Below are 16,740 nucleotides of genomic sequence, written 5' to 3'. Positions count from 1 at the left end.
CTCATTTCCAAAATCAGTCTTGTCACAAGGCACAGTTCTGCCAAGCCCACGTCAGGCATTGCAGATTAGTCACCAACACCCACCCAGTGCTATCAAAGTTTGCTGACAGCCCTCACTTTATCAGCAGGGACAGAGTTCCTGTGGCCATTGCCAGGAGATGACAATTTGCTAACCTGAACTGAGCTGTCTCTGAACTTCACTGAGGTCTGACTCCAATACACAATCTGATGCAGATGAAAAGGCCAGTCTGTTGCAAAGATAACTTGACAAGCTAGTGAATAAAATCAAAGGTACCAAAATGCTATGGAAGGAAATCATAAAAAAGTGTAATCAAGGCTTTGACACAGCTTTATGTATAAGATGACAGAGATTTTAAGAATATGAGAAGGAATCAGAGCTGCTGCATTAGCTCCTGCCTACAGCCTGCTCACTTTTAATGTAAAAACTTGAAAAGGGCAGCTTGGCTTTACTTTCATTGAGGTGAGTAAAAGCTGTTACCTGCAAAGCCGTGGGACTACTCTGAAAGAAACCCTGAAGGAAATTAGATAATGTTATCAAGAAATTAGAGAGCCTAGGGAATGGAGAAAACATTAGCCTTAAACAGGATTCCTGCCAGAAGTCCATTGTAGGAAATAACAGAAAAGGTAGATAACTAACAGGTTTATTGAAAACATGTTTTGCTGCAGCAGCGGAAGAATCCATGACCTGGCTAACGAGCAGAACGGCATGTTTCTGTGACACAGGCACGGGCCAGCAGGGCCCTGGGAACTGCAGCACCCTGCACTTGGTCTGCGCTGCTTGAAAGACACTGGGAACATCATCAACAACAGGATGACAAAATGGGAACATGCAGAACTTGTGATCCAGAATGAAAACTGCGACAGATCTGTAATTCAGAATTTATGTTAGAGAGAAGGGGAATGGTAAAATGCATATAAGCTTAAGGGTTGCTGGATGCATAATTTAGCAAAGGGTTTATTATAAATAGAGAATAAAGTGATTCTACAAGTTATCTGTGTGAACTGTTGTTCAAAGCCAAAATTATGTTTGAGTGCCTTTTGTTAACAGTCTCACCATGTAGGCCATTCATATTTTAAAGCCACGGAGCAAAAAACATCGACAGTAAATGGTCCAAATGAGATGTAAAGAAGGAACATTATTATATTAAATTATTACAAAATATTCAAATACCTGTGTCCATCCACACTGTAACTTTGTATACATGGAAATGTTTTATTGGAATACAGCCACATGCATCTAACTGGAGGATATGCTGTAAAGTTAACTTCAAAGCAAAACTCTTCCTCACCAATTTCAAAATCTTCTTTAGAGTCAGTTATATTTATAAATCCCTTTTCTGGAGAAAAAAATGGAAGAAAAATTGTATTAGAAAGGTTGGACTTTATTGAAGACATTTCAACATCTCTCTGTTTTAAATTTTGGTTATCATAAGCAAAAAACATGTTACATCACAAAAGGTATCCTGTTAATCAAAATAAGATAATGCTTCAAAATAGTACTGGAATATTGTCACAGTGTTCAGCTGCAGACAAATGAGTTGAGCCTGATGAAGTTGCATATTTGGTCAGACCAGAGAAATTTCAAAATGGTCTGACATGTCTCTTCAGTCTAACCTACAAAGTCACATGTCCAATAATGTAATTATTTAGTTACGTTTGGGTGTGTATTCCAGGTGTAAAGAACTCCAGTTCCTGGCTTTCTTTCTACAGGAACAAAACCAGGTGGCACCACCATCATAATCAGTAGTTCCTTCTCCTACCCTGAAATAAGCTGAAGATTTTGCAAATGAGTCTTGTAGCTGTTCCTTTATTTCTCCATTTAAATGAAATATATTTAATGCAAGATCAACATGGAAAAATGTTTTGAAGAGGTCCATGAACTATGTGCTGCTGGTATTTGCTCTGCTAAGGTGGGATCTGTTTCACCTAGTGGAGGTGTCAAAAGCTCTGTGATCCACCTAAGCTACTTGTTTGAACGCCTGATAAACTCAGTGGAATGAAAAAGGCATATTCAGATGAATCCCATCCTAAAGCAGAAAATGACAAAGATGTGCTGAGCCACTTCTGGAAATACTGTTTCTTGGCACTGACTGAAGAAGGAACCAAAGTTATAGCTGGGGCTAGATGTGTCATGGCTTGGAATGAATCCTGCCCAAAGAGACTGAACAGCAGACATGGGGGGAGGCTGTCCTAAAGACACCAGTGGTGCCAGGATCAACTCTGTGAAGATCACAGAACCATATACCATATTGGAAGAGATGTGTAGTCAGACTCCTGCCCAGAGCAGATCCAGCTGGATGGCATTGCTCAGAGCCATGTCCTGCTTGGTTTGGGTATCCCCAAGGACTGTACAACCTCTGGAAAATTTGGGGTGGTGTTTAATCAGCTACATGGTGAAAAACTACACTATAAAAATATTGCTGGACCTGTTTTTCCCTTTTGAGTGTTTTCTTCTGATTGTAACCCTATATTCTGCTTGGTGTTTTATCGGTCTTAGCCTACTTACTACTTGGAAACTACCATAAAAACCACAAACATTTCAGTATTTCAAAACAAGAAACTATTGCTTTCATGAGTACTCTCTTATTTTTTGATGTTAAAGGCTTATTGATTTTATACATGGAGCCTTCATCTTTTGGTCCTCATCCTTCCAGGCAGCATATAATCTCTGAGTTTACTGTTAACAGCACAACCAGCCAAGAATAAAGACTTTGTCCAGAGAGCATATAAGGACCTTGGAGCAGTGTATGCCATTTCTCTGGAAAACAACTGAAAAGAAAGTAGTTTCTTTATTGGAGGAGAAATAAAATGGCATGTTATTGCTTGGTTTATGATTTTTGGCAGGCTTAAGTGTATTTTTGACTATTTACACTTAGCAATGACAAAGAGTTGAGATGAAACCCTTGAGGCTGAACAAGTCTGTGTATTCCTCATATTTCTGTGTTTTTTGCTTTTAATATAATGTGCTGCAAAATAACTTACATATTCCTTAAGTGAGCTTGTGTAGTGCTAAAAATTCTTTGTTTAGCAGTGGTGGAAACTGAACATAAGACCTGCAGTACCAAAGAGCCTCGCAGTTGCAGTTGTTGGCATGATCTCTGCTGTGCTTTGAAGTGGCCTAACCACCCTGCCCGACCTGATGGTCACACAAATTGGGATAAACTGGTGAGGTATCAATTACCAAAGAACAAATGAAAGCAGTCTGGCTGCAATGCATCATTAGAGATTGGAAGAACACCCATCCATACAGCTATGATAGCCAGGCTCCCCAGGCAATGGAGGGTGTGCCAACCAAATCAGTTTTCTCTTGGATAAGTTATACCATGAGGATTCCCAGTGAAGCTACAGGTGTTGAATCATGCACAGTGATGGTTTAAAGGTGGGATGCTGATTGTTTCAGAAACTGCTACCCTAAGACATGGGCAACTGAGTGAAATCTGTATCTGTATCACTGCTGGAATGGAATCTGCATTGTTAGCATAAATTCACACCCACAGTGATTGTCATTAACACATTAGGCTAAATGCTGGGATGGATCAGAAGCACAGGATATTCCTGTAGAACCTTGGAGAGAGAAGCACAGCTGTTAGCTTGGTATGACAACATCACCCACTTTAATCCACCATGTAAGTAAACAAATAGATTTTCTCACCAGCAAAGACAATGAACCCTCAGAAGTTTTGTTGGGATAAAGGGGTATTAAGGAGGGCACAGACAATCAATATAGGCTGGTGCATTGTGGTGAAAAAAATACCCTGCTCAGAAAGAGAGCCTTCCAGGGACAGCAACTCAAATAATTCCCTCTGAGTGTCACTCATGCTCACACCTGATAGTTCACAGATCCCAGAAGCCACTCTTTCTGACCTATGCACAGCCACTGATGAAAAAGAGGATCTTGCCCTACCTCTACAGTACACCCTCACCCCTATGTTCCTGTTTACCAAGGAGATGTGCGTAGAAAAAAGCACAGGTATTGTACTAAGTTATTGTAAATGATGAGAGAACTTCCTGCTCAGTGGTAGGCAGAAGCTGAAAAGAGGATATTGTACTGGGAAACTAATTTCTGAAGAGACTGGAGTAAGTATTCTCACTTCCTGCCATACCTGGCTTAGGTATTGTAAAGCCTGAGAGCAGCTACATCTGGGGTCAAACATACAGTGACTGCTTCAGAGAGCCTTGCTTTCAGGGCTAGAGGCTCCATCTCCAGGCACACCAGTCATTGAATTACACCCTTTGCCTACTCCAGCAGCGTGGTCCTACCTACAGCTTTCCTTTTCATGCCTTGTTTCCAGACCTAGGCCTATTTGTATATTTTTTCCATCTGAGAAACAAAGTTTGCAGCTGAGGCTGCTTTCAGCTAAATTCGACACTGCTGGCTTTTAAATCAGCATGTTGCTTAAGTAGAATGAGATTTGCTTTTTTAATTTATGGCTCTGTGGTGCACTGGCTGAGAGTCACCAACATGTGAGATGAATCCCAGCCTGTGATTCCAGAAGATCCCATTGGAACAGTCATACAGACTGCATGCCTAAACAGTGCCATTTCATTTCACCTCTAAAAGCACTGTCTTTTAAAGGGAATTATTTGAAAAGCAATATAAAGAAAAGGTTAATTGTATTCAGGTACCAGAATGACTCAGTTCAAATTAATCTCTTGGCTCGCCTGGATTGCTTGGAAGTGCAAACAGACTTTTTCCTCAGCAAGGGAACTACAAACATACAGTGCATATCTGCAAGTAAAGAACAGACACATGGAAAACAAAGCAAAACAGCTGAGAGACAAAGTTAAGACCAGGGATTGGAATTACCTAGAACTGTGACCAAAGCAGTTTGGTTTGGATGAGCAGTAGAAGAGCAGGTGTAATGTCCACTGTCATTTCTTTCTGCTGCTGAAATAAACACATGCTGGACCCGAATTGCTGACAAGTCTCCTTGATATTCTAATCCTTCAAAGCAGCAACCCTGGTTTTCAACAGAGATTCACATTTAATTAGTTGATAGTGCCTGGTACAACCTATGTTAATGTATGCCCTGTCTTTTTACCTGCTCAACTTCTCTGTTTTCCAAAGATAGTTGTATTCTGAATTTATAATTATGGTGAACAGCTCTGCATCTGATCAGCAATGGCTCCCCAACCTTAAGTAGTAGTTCAGGTAAAGGTGCTGCCTGTCTTTCATTTAAATCTACAAAACCAAAACACAGACAGTGAAACAACCATCATTTTGCCTGGAAAATGCTCAGTTAGATCAACATTTTTTCTGCTAATTCTGTATAGATATTAATTTTTACATAGTAATGATAATTACCATAATAATGAAATTAGTAACCTTCATGGATTTAGATGTCTCAAAACAAATTTCGTCATGATTCACAAGACACCTCTAGGGCACAATGCAGCATAGAGCTTAGCTTGGGTTGGGTTTATTTAAAAAACAGACAAGCAAATCTGAGTGCTATATTAATTAATAATTATATATAAATATATATGTTTGAGAACACTTTGGTGAGCTTTTCCATGCACACAGTCCTAAAAGCCTGAACAAAAAGTCAATACAAGTATAGCAAATATAGAAAGGCAGGAGGTTTTTTACAGAGACCACAAAGAGCTATTGAAATTAGGTTTAAAACATGTGACAGAGCAATGATATTCACTGTTAGCTTTATTCCAGTGATTACAAACAAATAGCTTAGACCAGAAATCATACTCAGATGGGTAGTGCAACTAACTTCAGCAGCAGGATTGAGCTCACATGCAAGCAAACCTTAGAGGGAAGTTACCTATTGTAAAGAGGCTGGTGCATTCTCTGCCCAGGACATTGACTGCACAGCACCATATGTAAGTTTGAAATAATTCATGTTGCACCATCTGGATGCCATCTATTTCTCCAGTTTCTTCATGCCTTTTATAAGGGCAACTGCAATTACAAGCATAATTATTCATTGACTCATTTGGTTAACCGCAAGAAAATAAATCTGATAAATCTCTAAGCCATGAGAATATGCAAACAATAGTGGGAAAACTGGATCTCACATATTGAATAAAAAGGAACTAGCAAAGGTGAAGATAAGAAAGTAAAAATGTCACAGTCTGGGCAGAAATGTGAGCTGAAATGACCTGAATATGCTCAAACTGGCTCTTAGACAGGTAATTATGTGATTAAAATCCAGACAAGAGTAAAATCATAAAGGCTGAGCTTTCACACCACATCTCTGATTTCCTGGTGGTGGGAGGTGCTGCAAATCCAGTGGCATTAGGAGATCTATACCCTGAACTGCCATGCTGTGGAGAAAAGCATTATTGCCCCTGTAAATAGGATAAACTTTATATATTAATAGAATGGGAAAAATGATTTAGCTCACAAAATCACAACCTCTTGTCTTCTCAGCTCTGATACTCCTGGTGAAGCCCCCAGTGACGGGAAAAAGGGAAACATTGCATCATTTAAAAAAAGGGCAGAAAGGAAGACCATGGGAACTGTCAACCTGTCAGCCTCACCTCTGGCCTGGGAAGGTCACAGAACAGACCCTCCTAGAAGCTCTGCTAAGGCCCAGGGAGGTGATTTGAAACTGTCAAATCATCTTGTTGAAAATGTACCTGCGTATTGCAGTGCACTCAGACTCCAAAGATGAGCTTTTATGGTCCTTTTCAATCTAAAGTGTTCTATGATTGTAAGATTCAAATTTTAAAACAATGTGAAAAACTAGGGGGAAACAAGATGCCTTTGATTTGCTCTTCATCAAAATATGAATCCAGAATAAAATTTCTAAACCAAGAGCTGGCAGTTTCCAAAAGAGCACGACAGTAAAAATTTCTAGGAAAAGTGTGTTGCTGCACTTCAGAAGTGGATCATGTGGACATAGGTTTTCAACCAGCCTGTGAGTGTGCCAACTAGCAGAGCCCATCTCCAAAAATTCTGAATCAAAGGCTCTTCTTCAGTTATTTCCCTGATAGCTGAGTAGGCACACTAAGCAGTCTAGAATCATGGAATCATTAAGATTGGAGAGGACCTCTGAGATCGAGTCAAACCATCAAACTAACTGTGCCATCTTCACCACTAAACCAGGTCTCCAAGTGCCACATTACAAGTTTTCTGAACACTTCCAGGGATGGTGATTCAATTGCTTCCTCTGGCAGCCTGTTCCAGTGCTTAGTAACCCTATCAGTGAAGAAATTTTTCCCAATATACAATCAAAACCTCCCCCGGCACATCATGAGGTTATTTCTTCTCACCCTGCCACTTTTTCTTCAGAAGATGGCAAACTTTCAGTCTAGGGATTCAACATGCATATAAACATACACATACCTCTTTTCAGGTGTTTTGCAGAATATCCATTCCACAGAGGGCTGGGGGTAGCTCTCAGATATGCACTCGATAGAATCTGATTTTTCCCTTTTCCTGAAATAGGGTTTGGCTGGTTTTTCTGATAAAAATCATGCAAATGTTTAAGAAAGATGAAATAATTTTGAAACACTGTTTTGCTTATTTTGTAGTACATAAAGTTTCACAGCTGTGATTTGTTTCAGGAGTTTCAACACTGAGGGAACAGAAAATGGTTTAGCCTTAGGTGCACTGTGGGTTGGTCTCATGAGATTTTCAGCTTTGATTGCTAAATGCACAGCTTCCCTGCACCAAAGGCCTGCCTCTATATGCCAGGGGATAATCCTGAGGCTGATACTGAAAGGTGTTAATTTGCTGTGGTTGCTATTCCTTTCACTGGGCAGGAGCAACTGTGATTTTGAAATCACATCCTAAGCCCGTCTTTTGGTGGAGTACCTGTTGAGACTACAAAATCTGTGCACAAAATGGGGTTTGCTCAGTCAGATCAGATACATGATGGAGACAGAAGGGGTGATAATGACTTCTGATAACCAGCAAACTTCTCTACTCTGCATCTGTAACCCAGAGGGAAATGATTCCTAGATAATTCCCAGTGTCCTGAACCTCTCAGGCACAGACCCGGACTAGGAACAAAAAATTTAATGTATTAAAACTGCTAAAGGTTTGACTCAAAATGAAAAGCACTGAGTCCAGTTTTAAGTAATCTTTCAATGAAATTGCAGCTGCCACATGTAAAAGTGGCATTTTCCTCAGTCATACTTTCACTGTGGGCAAGGTGACGTGCTAAGGTGAAAGTAATAATCATGGCTTTGCCATTTCTTTCCTCATTTATGTCTAAGAGGTTTTTTTTAACCTACAGAAATTCACATCCAAGTTGAAGGATTCACATCTAGCCTGAAGGGTTTTATCAGAGAGGTAATCATGACATTAAATTCACAGAACCAAAGAGAAAGCAATCCAAGCAATTGATATAGAAAGACCTTTATCGACATTGTTTCGAACTATTCTTGCTTGCACATGTAATAGCACTTTTTACCTCTAAAGCCTAATTGGTATAGAGATGGCAATTCTTAATGAAAAGTTTAATACTTTATCCCCTCAATGAAGCTGTTAAAATTATAACTGAGGCACGCAGTAATGCTTCAAATTAAACAAGGAGAGATTAGAGTTGACTTTTCTGGCACCAGAGAGAGAAAAAAAGTTAAACAGAAGAAATACTTTAAAAACAACTAAAGAGGGAAAACCAAATGTTGATTAGTCAGAGTTTATGAATACCAAGGCAAGTAATAGCGCTTGTTAAACCTGGAAGGGTTTGCTAGTCTTTTAGCTGTTTGGATTGAGGTTTTGCCTTTGAAATCTTTTTGCAGTTTTACATTTTATCTTTAAATGTATCTCATTCCAGACAAAATAATATAATCTTTCTATTCTGTAAAAAAATCATGTCACTATGTGTCTTTATGGGTTTTTTTGAGATGTTTTTGGACACCCCTAGTTAGAAACAGAAGCTTGCACTTGGTTGCAGCTGTTGCCTTTGCATCAGAGAAGTCTCTTGTGTGAGCCTTGAGAAAACTTAATCAAATCCAGTCTCACTGGGAGCCTTTCAAAAAGTTTCACCTCACAGGTGCTCTGTCATGAGCATTTAACAGCAGCTAAAACCTCAGCTTCTTGGGCACACTTGTCTTGAGCAGCTGCAGAACTGATAAGCTTTAAGTTTTGATTTAAAAGACAATGAAGAAGTCAAAGCTGGCACTGAGAAGAGGGACTCTTTCTTTCCCCTTTCCTCAGTGGACCTCTTGCCACCCACAGAACTGTAAAAGGAAAAGCAGTGCGAGAAGTGAGAGCCCTAGCAGCAGGAACAACTGGAAAAGTGGCAGCGGGTCAAAGTGTGACCAGAACATAAAAGGGAAATCTTGATCTGGTCCACATTACAACCAAGTTAGCAACACCAACGATAAACAGGTTAAAACGAAAGCAAACAAATCTAACCCATGAGCATGGAAAGCACCAAAAAAAAAAAAAAAAAAAAGCAAAAAAGCCACCATCAGTTTGTCCCTTTTGACACAGAGGGGATTTTTCACAGGGGAGAAGAAAGCTTCTGCACATTTACATCTTTATTTGTTCATTTGCATGGTTTATTGACTAGAGAAAGCTGACTCACATAGTTTGTGGTTCTGACTTCAGCCTCCGAAGACAGCTCCAAGTGCTATGCTAATCTAGGAAGATGCTTGAAGTGCAGCACATGAAAGCTTCACTGCTTTGACTGAACTTGAGCCTCTGCCCTTGAACCTATCGATGGAGTGACCCCTTTCATGTAGACATACTTACTTCTGATGAGAACAGGCACAACCACTGTGTAATTGCCAGTTTTACTTGTGACCAAGAGGGTGTATGTCCCAGCTTCTCCTTCTTTTATTTGGGAAAAAGCCAAAGATGCAATATATCTATAAAACAGAAAGTTGTATTTGTCATGCTAATATGAAGAAGGTAATATGCAACACACACAATTAAATGTTAGCTCTTTAGCACTTGCAAAAACCCTTCAAAGACACTGGTATTCATTATTTACACAGTGCCCTTCAACCTGAAATACTTTCTTCATGTGTCTTCCTACACAAGCAGCGCATAGGAATTTACAGTCACAGTACCACATCCTTAATGCTGAGAAGCAATGGGAAGGATGGCCTTCCTGAGCTGGAGGCAGTTCAGGAGCTCCACAGCCAAACGCTTTACCCACAGTCTCATTCTACAAGTTTCCATGAGGAGGGAATTACGGAGCCTCAGATTCCAGTCCAGGTTTGGCTATGAGAGTCAGAATGCTGGTGCTGTTGTTCTTGATCTGCACTGTGATCCTAAAAGCCACATAATTTTCATGCCTCTGTTTCTTTGGCTATAAAATCATAATTTTTCCTCAAGATCATGGCAAAGCTCAAATCCATCAATGTCAGAGAGTGCCTGGAGACTCCCATGCAGGATGCCATACAAATTAAAAGAGCAAGCTTATTTTAAAATGTTCTTAGTTTTAAGATTCATATGTGTACATTGATCTAAATGACAATCAGTAATGTGCTGCTGGGTGACAACAGTTAAGGATTAAGAGATTGAAAAAGATAATGCATACATGAAATCAAACACAGTCACAGCCACAGAAAACATTCGATTTGCATTCTAAAAGAAAAGATCTCTTAAAGGATCTTTGATCCAGTACATCCCTTGACTTACCTATTCTCTGAGTCAAAAGAAAGTTTACAGGCTTTGCTCTCTTTAAAGAACCAAAAGCATGAAATGATATTTGAAATGCTCATTGTTATTCTTAATTCAATATCTTCTAATACATTGACTTCCACATTTTTTATTGTTTGGTAGATGTTCTCTGTTCCTTGAGAATTCAAGTAACACCCAAGATCTTCCAAAATATTAGGAACCTGCAATGTGGGAGGACAGACTGTTAGGTATTTATTAGCAGTTAGCTTTATTTGCTTTTTTTTTTTGCACTCAGATATTTTTAAAGGGTTCTATTTCTACCACCCAACCTATTAATAAATATGTGGAATTCTACTGCATGAGGAAACTCTATAGGGCTCCTGTTGAATTAGTCAATTCTGTTCTCTAGACAAACACCACAGAACAATCTTAGCCAGAACCATGATAAATTTCTGTTAGTGATACAAATTATTCTTTACACTTGATTTTATTTTCTTTTGTTTAGAACCACAGGGAGACACAGAACTATAATAAAACCTTTCTGTTTGGAACTTGGATGCGAAGGCAGGGTCAGGATATTGGGTTTATTTTAGCATCTCACTGCTTGTCACTGCATCATCTGGCCAGGCTGCTCCTCAGCTCCTTGGGGGCTTTAGCGGGTAAGGAACATTTGGGCTGGATGCTGTCATGTTTTTCATTTCCTCACCCCTGTGTACAGCTAAAGGAGAATTGCAAACAGAAACAGAATCTTCCACAGTCATTCTGAAAGCCACCAACGGATTAGTGAGTCTCTAAGACTGGCTGCAGCAAAAGGTGGCAAGGAAGTAGCTCTGTCTGAAGAGGAGCCCTAAATGTCTCCATTGCTTTGTTGGGTGAATTTTATCCAGCGCAAGTCTATAAAAGGACAGAGTTCATTGCATCCCCATTTTGGTTGGTTGGTTGGTTCTTCTCATGCCTCTCTCCTTTCTCCTGACCTGAGAAGTACCCAGAAATAACAGCCAAATTCTGCCTCGTCAGATACAAGGACAACACAGCTTTGGCTGCTATACCTTCATTTGTTATTTGAATTACTGATTCATTTATTCAGGAATGAAAAAGATTTCATAAGACTTCCTTGAAACAAGAATCCTTAGGAAATATTTTAACCACAGGTCTCAGCTGATTTATAATTTAGTTACACATCACCTCCACCTGGTTTTCTACCATTGGGGGTTAGAAGAAAATAAAATGGTATTTAATTCATTGTCCAGCTTTGGTGTTGAAGTCAAAGTTTGGATCTGACAGGGATTTATGGGCTTTGGTGGTGGGAATAGAGGGTGTTACAACTTTCTGTCAGTCCCAGCAGCTGTGGCACACACCCCCTATGGCCTTGGCAGTCTCCTCTTCAGGGCACATATTTTTATATATATTTTAACACTGATACATTGCCAACAATATCTAGCAATATTCAGGCATGCTGATATAAGATAACAGCAAGCTGTTAATAAAAAAGCTGGTTTTAGAGAAAACTGGTACTTAACTATACACAGTTTCAGAGTCTGAATTTTCAGATATGCATCCCTCTAACCTGCTGGAGCCATATTTGGCATAACTCTGGATTTTGTCTGTGATGTCCTCGGATTCTAAAAGTTTAGGGTGTAGTAAGTTGCTGGGAAGGTATCCTGGAGTGGACAGGAACATTTTATAAGCAACTTGTTCTCTATTATATCACCTTAGGAGCTACTGATGTCTCTGGTGCTTCTGAACCTTCATCCTTCTGGCTGATAAACCCACACGTGATCTCAGATGTATTTTGAGTCATTGTAGAAGTGAAAGCAACTGCTGTCATAACAAAAACTACAAAACAGAAATAGAAAACACATGCAATAAAGTCTAGATCTCTGCTATGGGACAGTAGTTTTAGTTAAAATACAACAAAACTGTAGAAAGATTACATCTTTAAAAAAAAAAAAGCCAAACTGAATATGCAGAAAAACTGTATGAATATACTAACTCTGCATTTGTGTATTGAAGCTGAGTGGAAGCTCTGTTTGGAGAACCTTTCAAAAGCACAGGCACATCACACTTTACAAGTATGTCCCATAGTTCTTCAGAGAAAGTCTAAAGACAAAAGCCACTATGTGTTATAGAGGCTCCTTTAGAAACAGCATTACCAAACACAGATGCTCTCTTGCACTTCCCTTTTGCATCCTTGTGCTGGAAAGCACCAAACGTTGCAGCACCAAACGCTGCAGCACGGAGATGGAAGATCATCATGCCAACTGTGAGATGGAGGATGATCATGCACCTTCCTTCCCACAGAAGGCAAAGGCAAGGACTTGGACAATGAGAACCACCTGCTGTAGGAGATCAGGTTTGAAAACATCTAGGGAGCATGAAAGTGAACAAGTCCAGGGGACCTCATGAGATGGGTCTGAGAATCCTGAGGAAACTAGCAAAGGAAGTGGATAAGCCTCTATCCATCATATTTGAGAAGCTATGTCAGTCCTGTGAAATTCCCACTGATAAGAAAAGGGAAAACATAAGTTGCCTTTTCAAAGAGGAAAAAAAAAAAAAGACCTGGAGAACTACAGGACAGGCAGTCTTGGTGCCTGTCCAGATTATGGAGCAGATCCTCCTGGAAACTATAAGGCACATGGAAAATAAGGAAGTGACTGGTGACAGCCAACATAACCTCACTAAGAGCAAATGGCACCTGGCAAATCTGGTTGGTCAATGGATGGATGGTCAAAAGCTTGATGTCCAAGCAGAGAGCAGTGACAAGCGGTATTCCTGAGGGATTGGAACTGGGACCAATATGTTTTAACATCTCTATCAATGACATGCACAGTGGGATCAAGTGCACCCTCAGCAAGTGTGCTGATGACACCAAGCTGTGTGCTGCAGGCAACACACTGGAGAGAAGGGATTCCATCCAGAGGGACCTGGGTTGGCTTGAGGGGTGAGCCTGCGGGAACCTCATGATGTTCAATAAGGCCAAGTGCAGGCTGCTGCCCCTGGGTCAGGGCAATCCCAAGCACAAACACAGGCTGAGTGAAACATTGATTGAGGGCAGCCCGGGGCAGAAGGACTCAGGAATGTTGTGGATGAGAAGCTCAAGATGAGCTGGCAATGTCCAGCTGCAGCACAGAGAGCCAACTTCATCCCGAGGTGCATCAGAAGCAGCGTGGACAGCAGGTCAAGGGAGGGGATTCTGCCCCTCTGCTCTGCTCTTCTCTTGTGAGACCCAGCCTGCAGTGCTGTGCTCAGCTCTGGGGTACAGAACGACATGGAGTCATTGGAGCATGTCCAGAGGAGGGCCACAAAGATTATCAGAGGATTATCAATGATTATCCCTTACGGAGACAGGTTGAGAGATTTGGGGCTGTTTAGCCTGGAGAAAAGAAGGATGCCATTCAGCACCTTGCAGGCACCTGAAGAGGGCTAGAAGAGAGCTGGAGGGGGATGTTTTACAAGGGCAAGGGGGAATGTTTCAACTGAAAGAGGGCAGGTTTAGATTAAATGTTAGGAAGAAATTCATCATTAGGAAGGTTTTGAGGCACGGAATGAGCTGCCCAGAGGAATTGTGGATGCCCCAAGTAGCAGAAGTCCTTTATTCTTATGTGTAAAGAGCAGTGTGGGAAAGCTTCTGATGCCTCAAAGGCATCATCTCTCCAGAATGCTTCCTATAAGCCTTTCTGCAGGACTGCAGCTTGAAAGGTCACCTTTCAGCTTTAAAGGAGCTACAGTAACCATGTACCCACCACAACACCAAACATAAGGAAGACTGTACAGCTGGCTGGGTGAAATGTGTCTGATTTCCATTAATTCTCTAAAGCCAGCCATCAACAGTACAAATAAGCAGTGAATCATAAAATAACATATTTCTCCTGGCAACCTGAAATATTTCTGCCCTCAGGCCTTGGCGTTTTGCTTTGTTTTCTTTATTTTTTTTTCCCCTCAGTTCCTGAGAAGGTTGCACATAAAGCTAGGTGCAGAGTTGAAAGAAGGAAAGAAAGAAAATATATCACAAAGTGCTTGAAGGATGAATGCGATGAGTCTCTTTCTGCAGGCAATGAAGGAGCAAAACTGGAAGCAGGAAGAAATGAGTTAGACTTGGGGCCATCTCCTCCTTGCCATTTGTATCTTCAGGAACTGTCTGAGCTCTGAGCTGGCAACAGTTTGACAATCTCTTCTCCTTGCCAAAGTGTGTTAAGGCTGAGTCTTTCTCATTCAGGCACACAACATACACTTCATTTTGGTTGCCTCCTTTCTACAGCATGCACAGGCAATGGTCTGCTTCTGCAGATGTCTGAGTAAAACCCTGTATGTTATCCCTAAGAAAGATGAATGTGATTTCTTTGTGGAGATATGTATCTCCGTCCTTTGGCTATAAAAATAACAATGGCACTTCTTGAGTTTTAGTGCCAGTGGACAGCTGAAAGGCAGGCATGCATCAGGTATCTACACCAAGCATACTGAATTCCTTCAGATTCCTAGCTCCCTCCCTATCCTTTCACCAGGTCCTTCTCTGCTCAGCATTCTCCACTTCTGTTGGTTTGTTGGCTGATTTTTTCACCCTTTTCACAGCAGAGACTATTCACCTTGCTCACGGCCAGGGATTTAGCTGATGGAAACCCACCTATGTCCTCTGATTTCTAAAACACACCAGCAGAAACCACCTGAAAATATGACCTCAAAATCTCAACTCATTTGGCTTGCTGAGCATTCCCTTGCTTTATGTTTCTGATTTGTGAATAATTTAAACTTCTGATTGTACAAGCTAAGCCAGTGTATCCCAATGTGGCATTGTTCCACATTGCCCATGCTGCCTTGTCAGAGGGAGTCCTAAGGACACAGCAGAAGAGGGGAGGGTGTACTTAAACATCAACAGGGAGCAGATTTGCAGCCAAAAGTTAGACAGCTGTAACAACCAGACTGTGAGTGAGACATGCAAACAAAGTGTCTGATGAGTGGGAACTGCAGCTGTACAGGATGGTGTGAGGGACTATGCTGGAAGCAGTGAGAACCCTGACCCCCTCATGTGTAAGTAAAAATGTGACTCCTCTTCATGTAAACTGCAACAGCTTGCCACTGCTGCTGTGTGCCTTTATTCCTGGGAAGGATTTTAGGGTAAGGGAGGATGTTTTGAACCTGACATGATTCCAGATGCTTTACAGAGAGGAATGAATGAGTAACATGATAGTAAGTATTATTTATGTGATATTGAGTGGCCTAAATTTGTGTAGGTCTTGAAGAAAATAGAAAATCAGAGCATGAATGAGCCTTTCAGAAAAAGTAAAATCAAGAAAAAAACCGATCATGTTCTGATTTGCCATCTTGATCTTTCAACTTCTACATGGCCTCTTCAAGGGCTGCTATTATGGTCTGCACATCAGTCATCCTCCTGAAAACCCAAATTAAGAACTGCAGAGACTGAAAGCACTGGGTAAAGAATATCAAATATGTAGCATGCATAATCATATTGTCTATTGCTGAACTAGAGTGAAGCTGAAATGAAAATAAATTGCTGCCTCTGAACAATGTTTGTTTATGCCTGCTTTCCATCTTCATTATCTTTTTATAGGTTATACAAAATTAAAGGCAGTAGGAGAAATCTTGTTCTCACTGCAGTCAGACAAACATCTAGCTGCCAAAGACAAAGCTAAGATTTCATCAAGATGTGTTGGCACATACTTGGGGCAATGCCTGTAAAAGGCAAAGAGAGCTTACGTGTTATGGTGCTGACAAGAAAGGTCTGAATCTACTGAAGAGATACCAAAACAAGAAGCTCTCTTTAAGCTAGTTCAGCAATCAGATTAATGCAACTGCTTCCAAAAGTTTATTTTCAAATGGGACCTGACAAAAGTAGCCTTTGGGAAACTGGGAAAACCACTCCAAAATATGCTGAAAGTCTGAGTTAACTAGAAAGACAATAGCTTGGAAACTGGAGAACTGTGAAAGATGAAAACCTTTCTCTTCCTACCAAGGGGTGCATCTTGTATTTGTATTCAGCTCAGGGTGCTAAATATTTTGCATAGCAGCCAGGCCTTCCCTAGACATAGAACAATCTTCCACTCTGCTTTACAGCCCAGAACATTTACATAAAGCAAAGTATGATTTGGGTCTTCTTTGGTTTCTGACTATGTCCTCTGAGTGTGACTCTGGATTAACTTTCCAAAATTTTCTTTGTGATCAGAG

The 16,740-nt window shown here is 40.7% G+C and overlaps 1 protein-coding gene across 1 annotated transcript in view; it reads right to left on the bottom strand.

Moving 5' to 3' along the window:
* The window catches only part of FLT3 (fms related receptor tyrosine kinase 3), a 30,394-nt gene extending 17,581 nt beyond the window's left edge, over positions 1–12,813 (bottom strand). The window contains exons 1-9 of the mRNA XM_064737408.1: positions 12,714–12,813; positions 12,272–12,396; positions 10,579–10,781; positions 9,685–9,800; positions 7,324–7,441; positions 5,798–5,934; positions 5,063–5,202; positions 4,828–4,981; positions 1,192–1,357 (exon numbers count right to left, since the gene is read on the bottom strand). Of these exons, the coding sequence (XP_064593478.1) occupies positions 1,192–1,357; positions 4,828–4,981; positions 5,063–5,202; positions 5,798–5,934; positions 7,324–7,441; positions 9,685–9,800; positions 10,579–10,781; positions 12,272–12,396; positions 12,714–12,813 (1,259 nt within the window). The remainder of the gene's footprint in view (positions 1–1,191; positions 1,358–4,827; positions 4,982–5,062; positions 5,203–5,797; positions 5,935–7,323; positions 7,442–9,684; positions 9,801–10,578; positions 10,782–12,271; positions 12,397–12,713) is intronic.
* Positions 12,814–16,740: the final 3,927 nt, after the last annotated feature.

Source organism: Zonotrichia leucophrys, chromosome 1 (genome assembly GCF_028769735.1).
Source record: "Zonotrichia leucophrys gambelii isolate GWCS_2022_RI chromosome 1, RI_Zleu_2.0, whole genome shotgun sequence".
Lineage (NCBI taxonomy): Eukaryota > Metazoa > Chordata > Aves > Passeriformes > Passerellidae > Zonotrichia > Zonotrichia leucophrys.
This window is presented reverse-complemented; position numbering and strand designations above follow the sequence as displayed.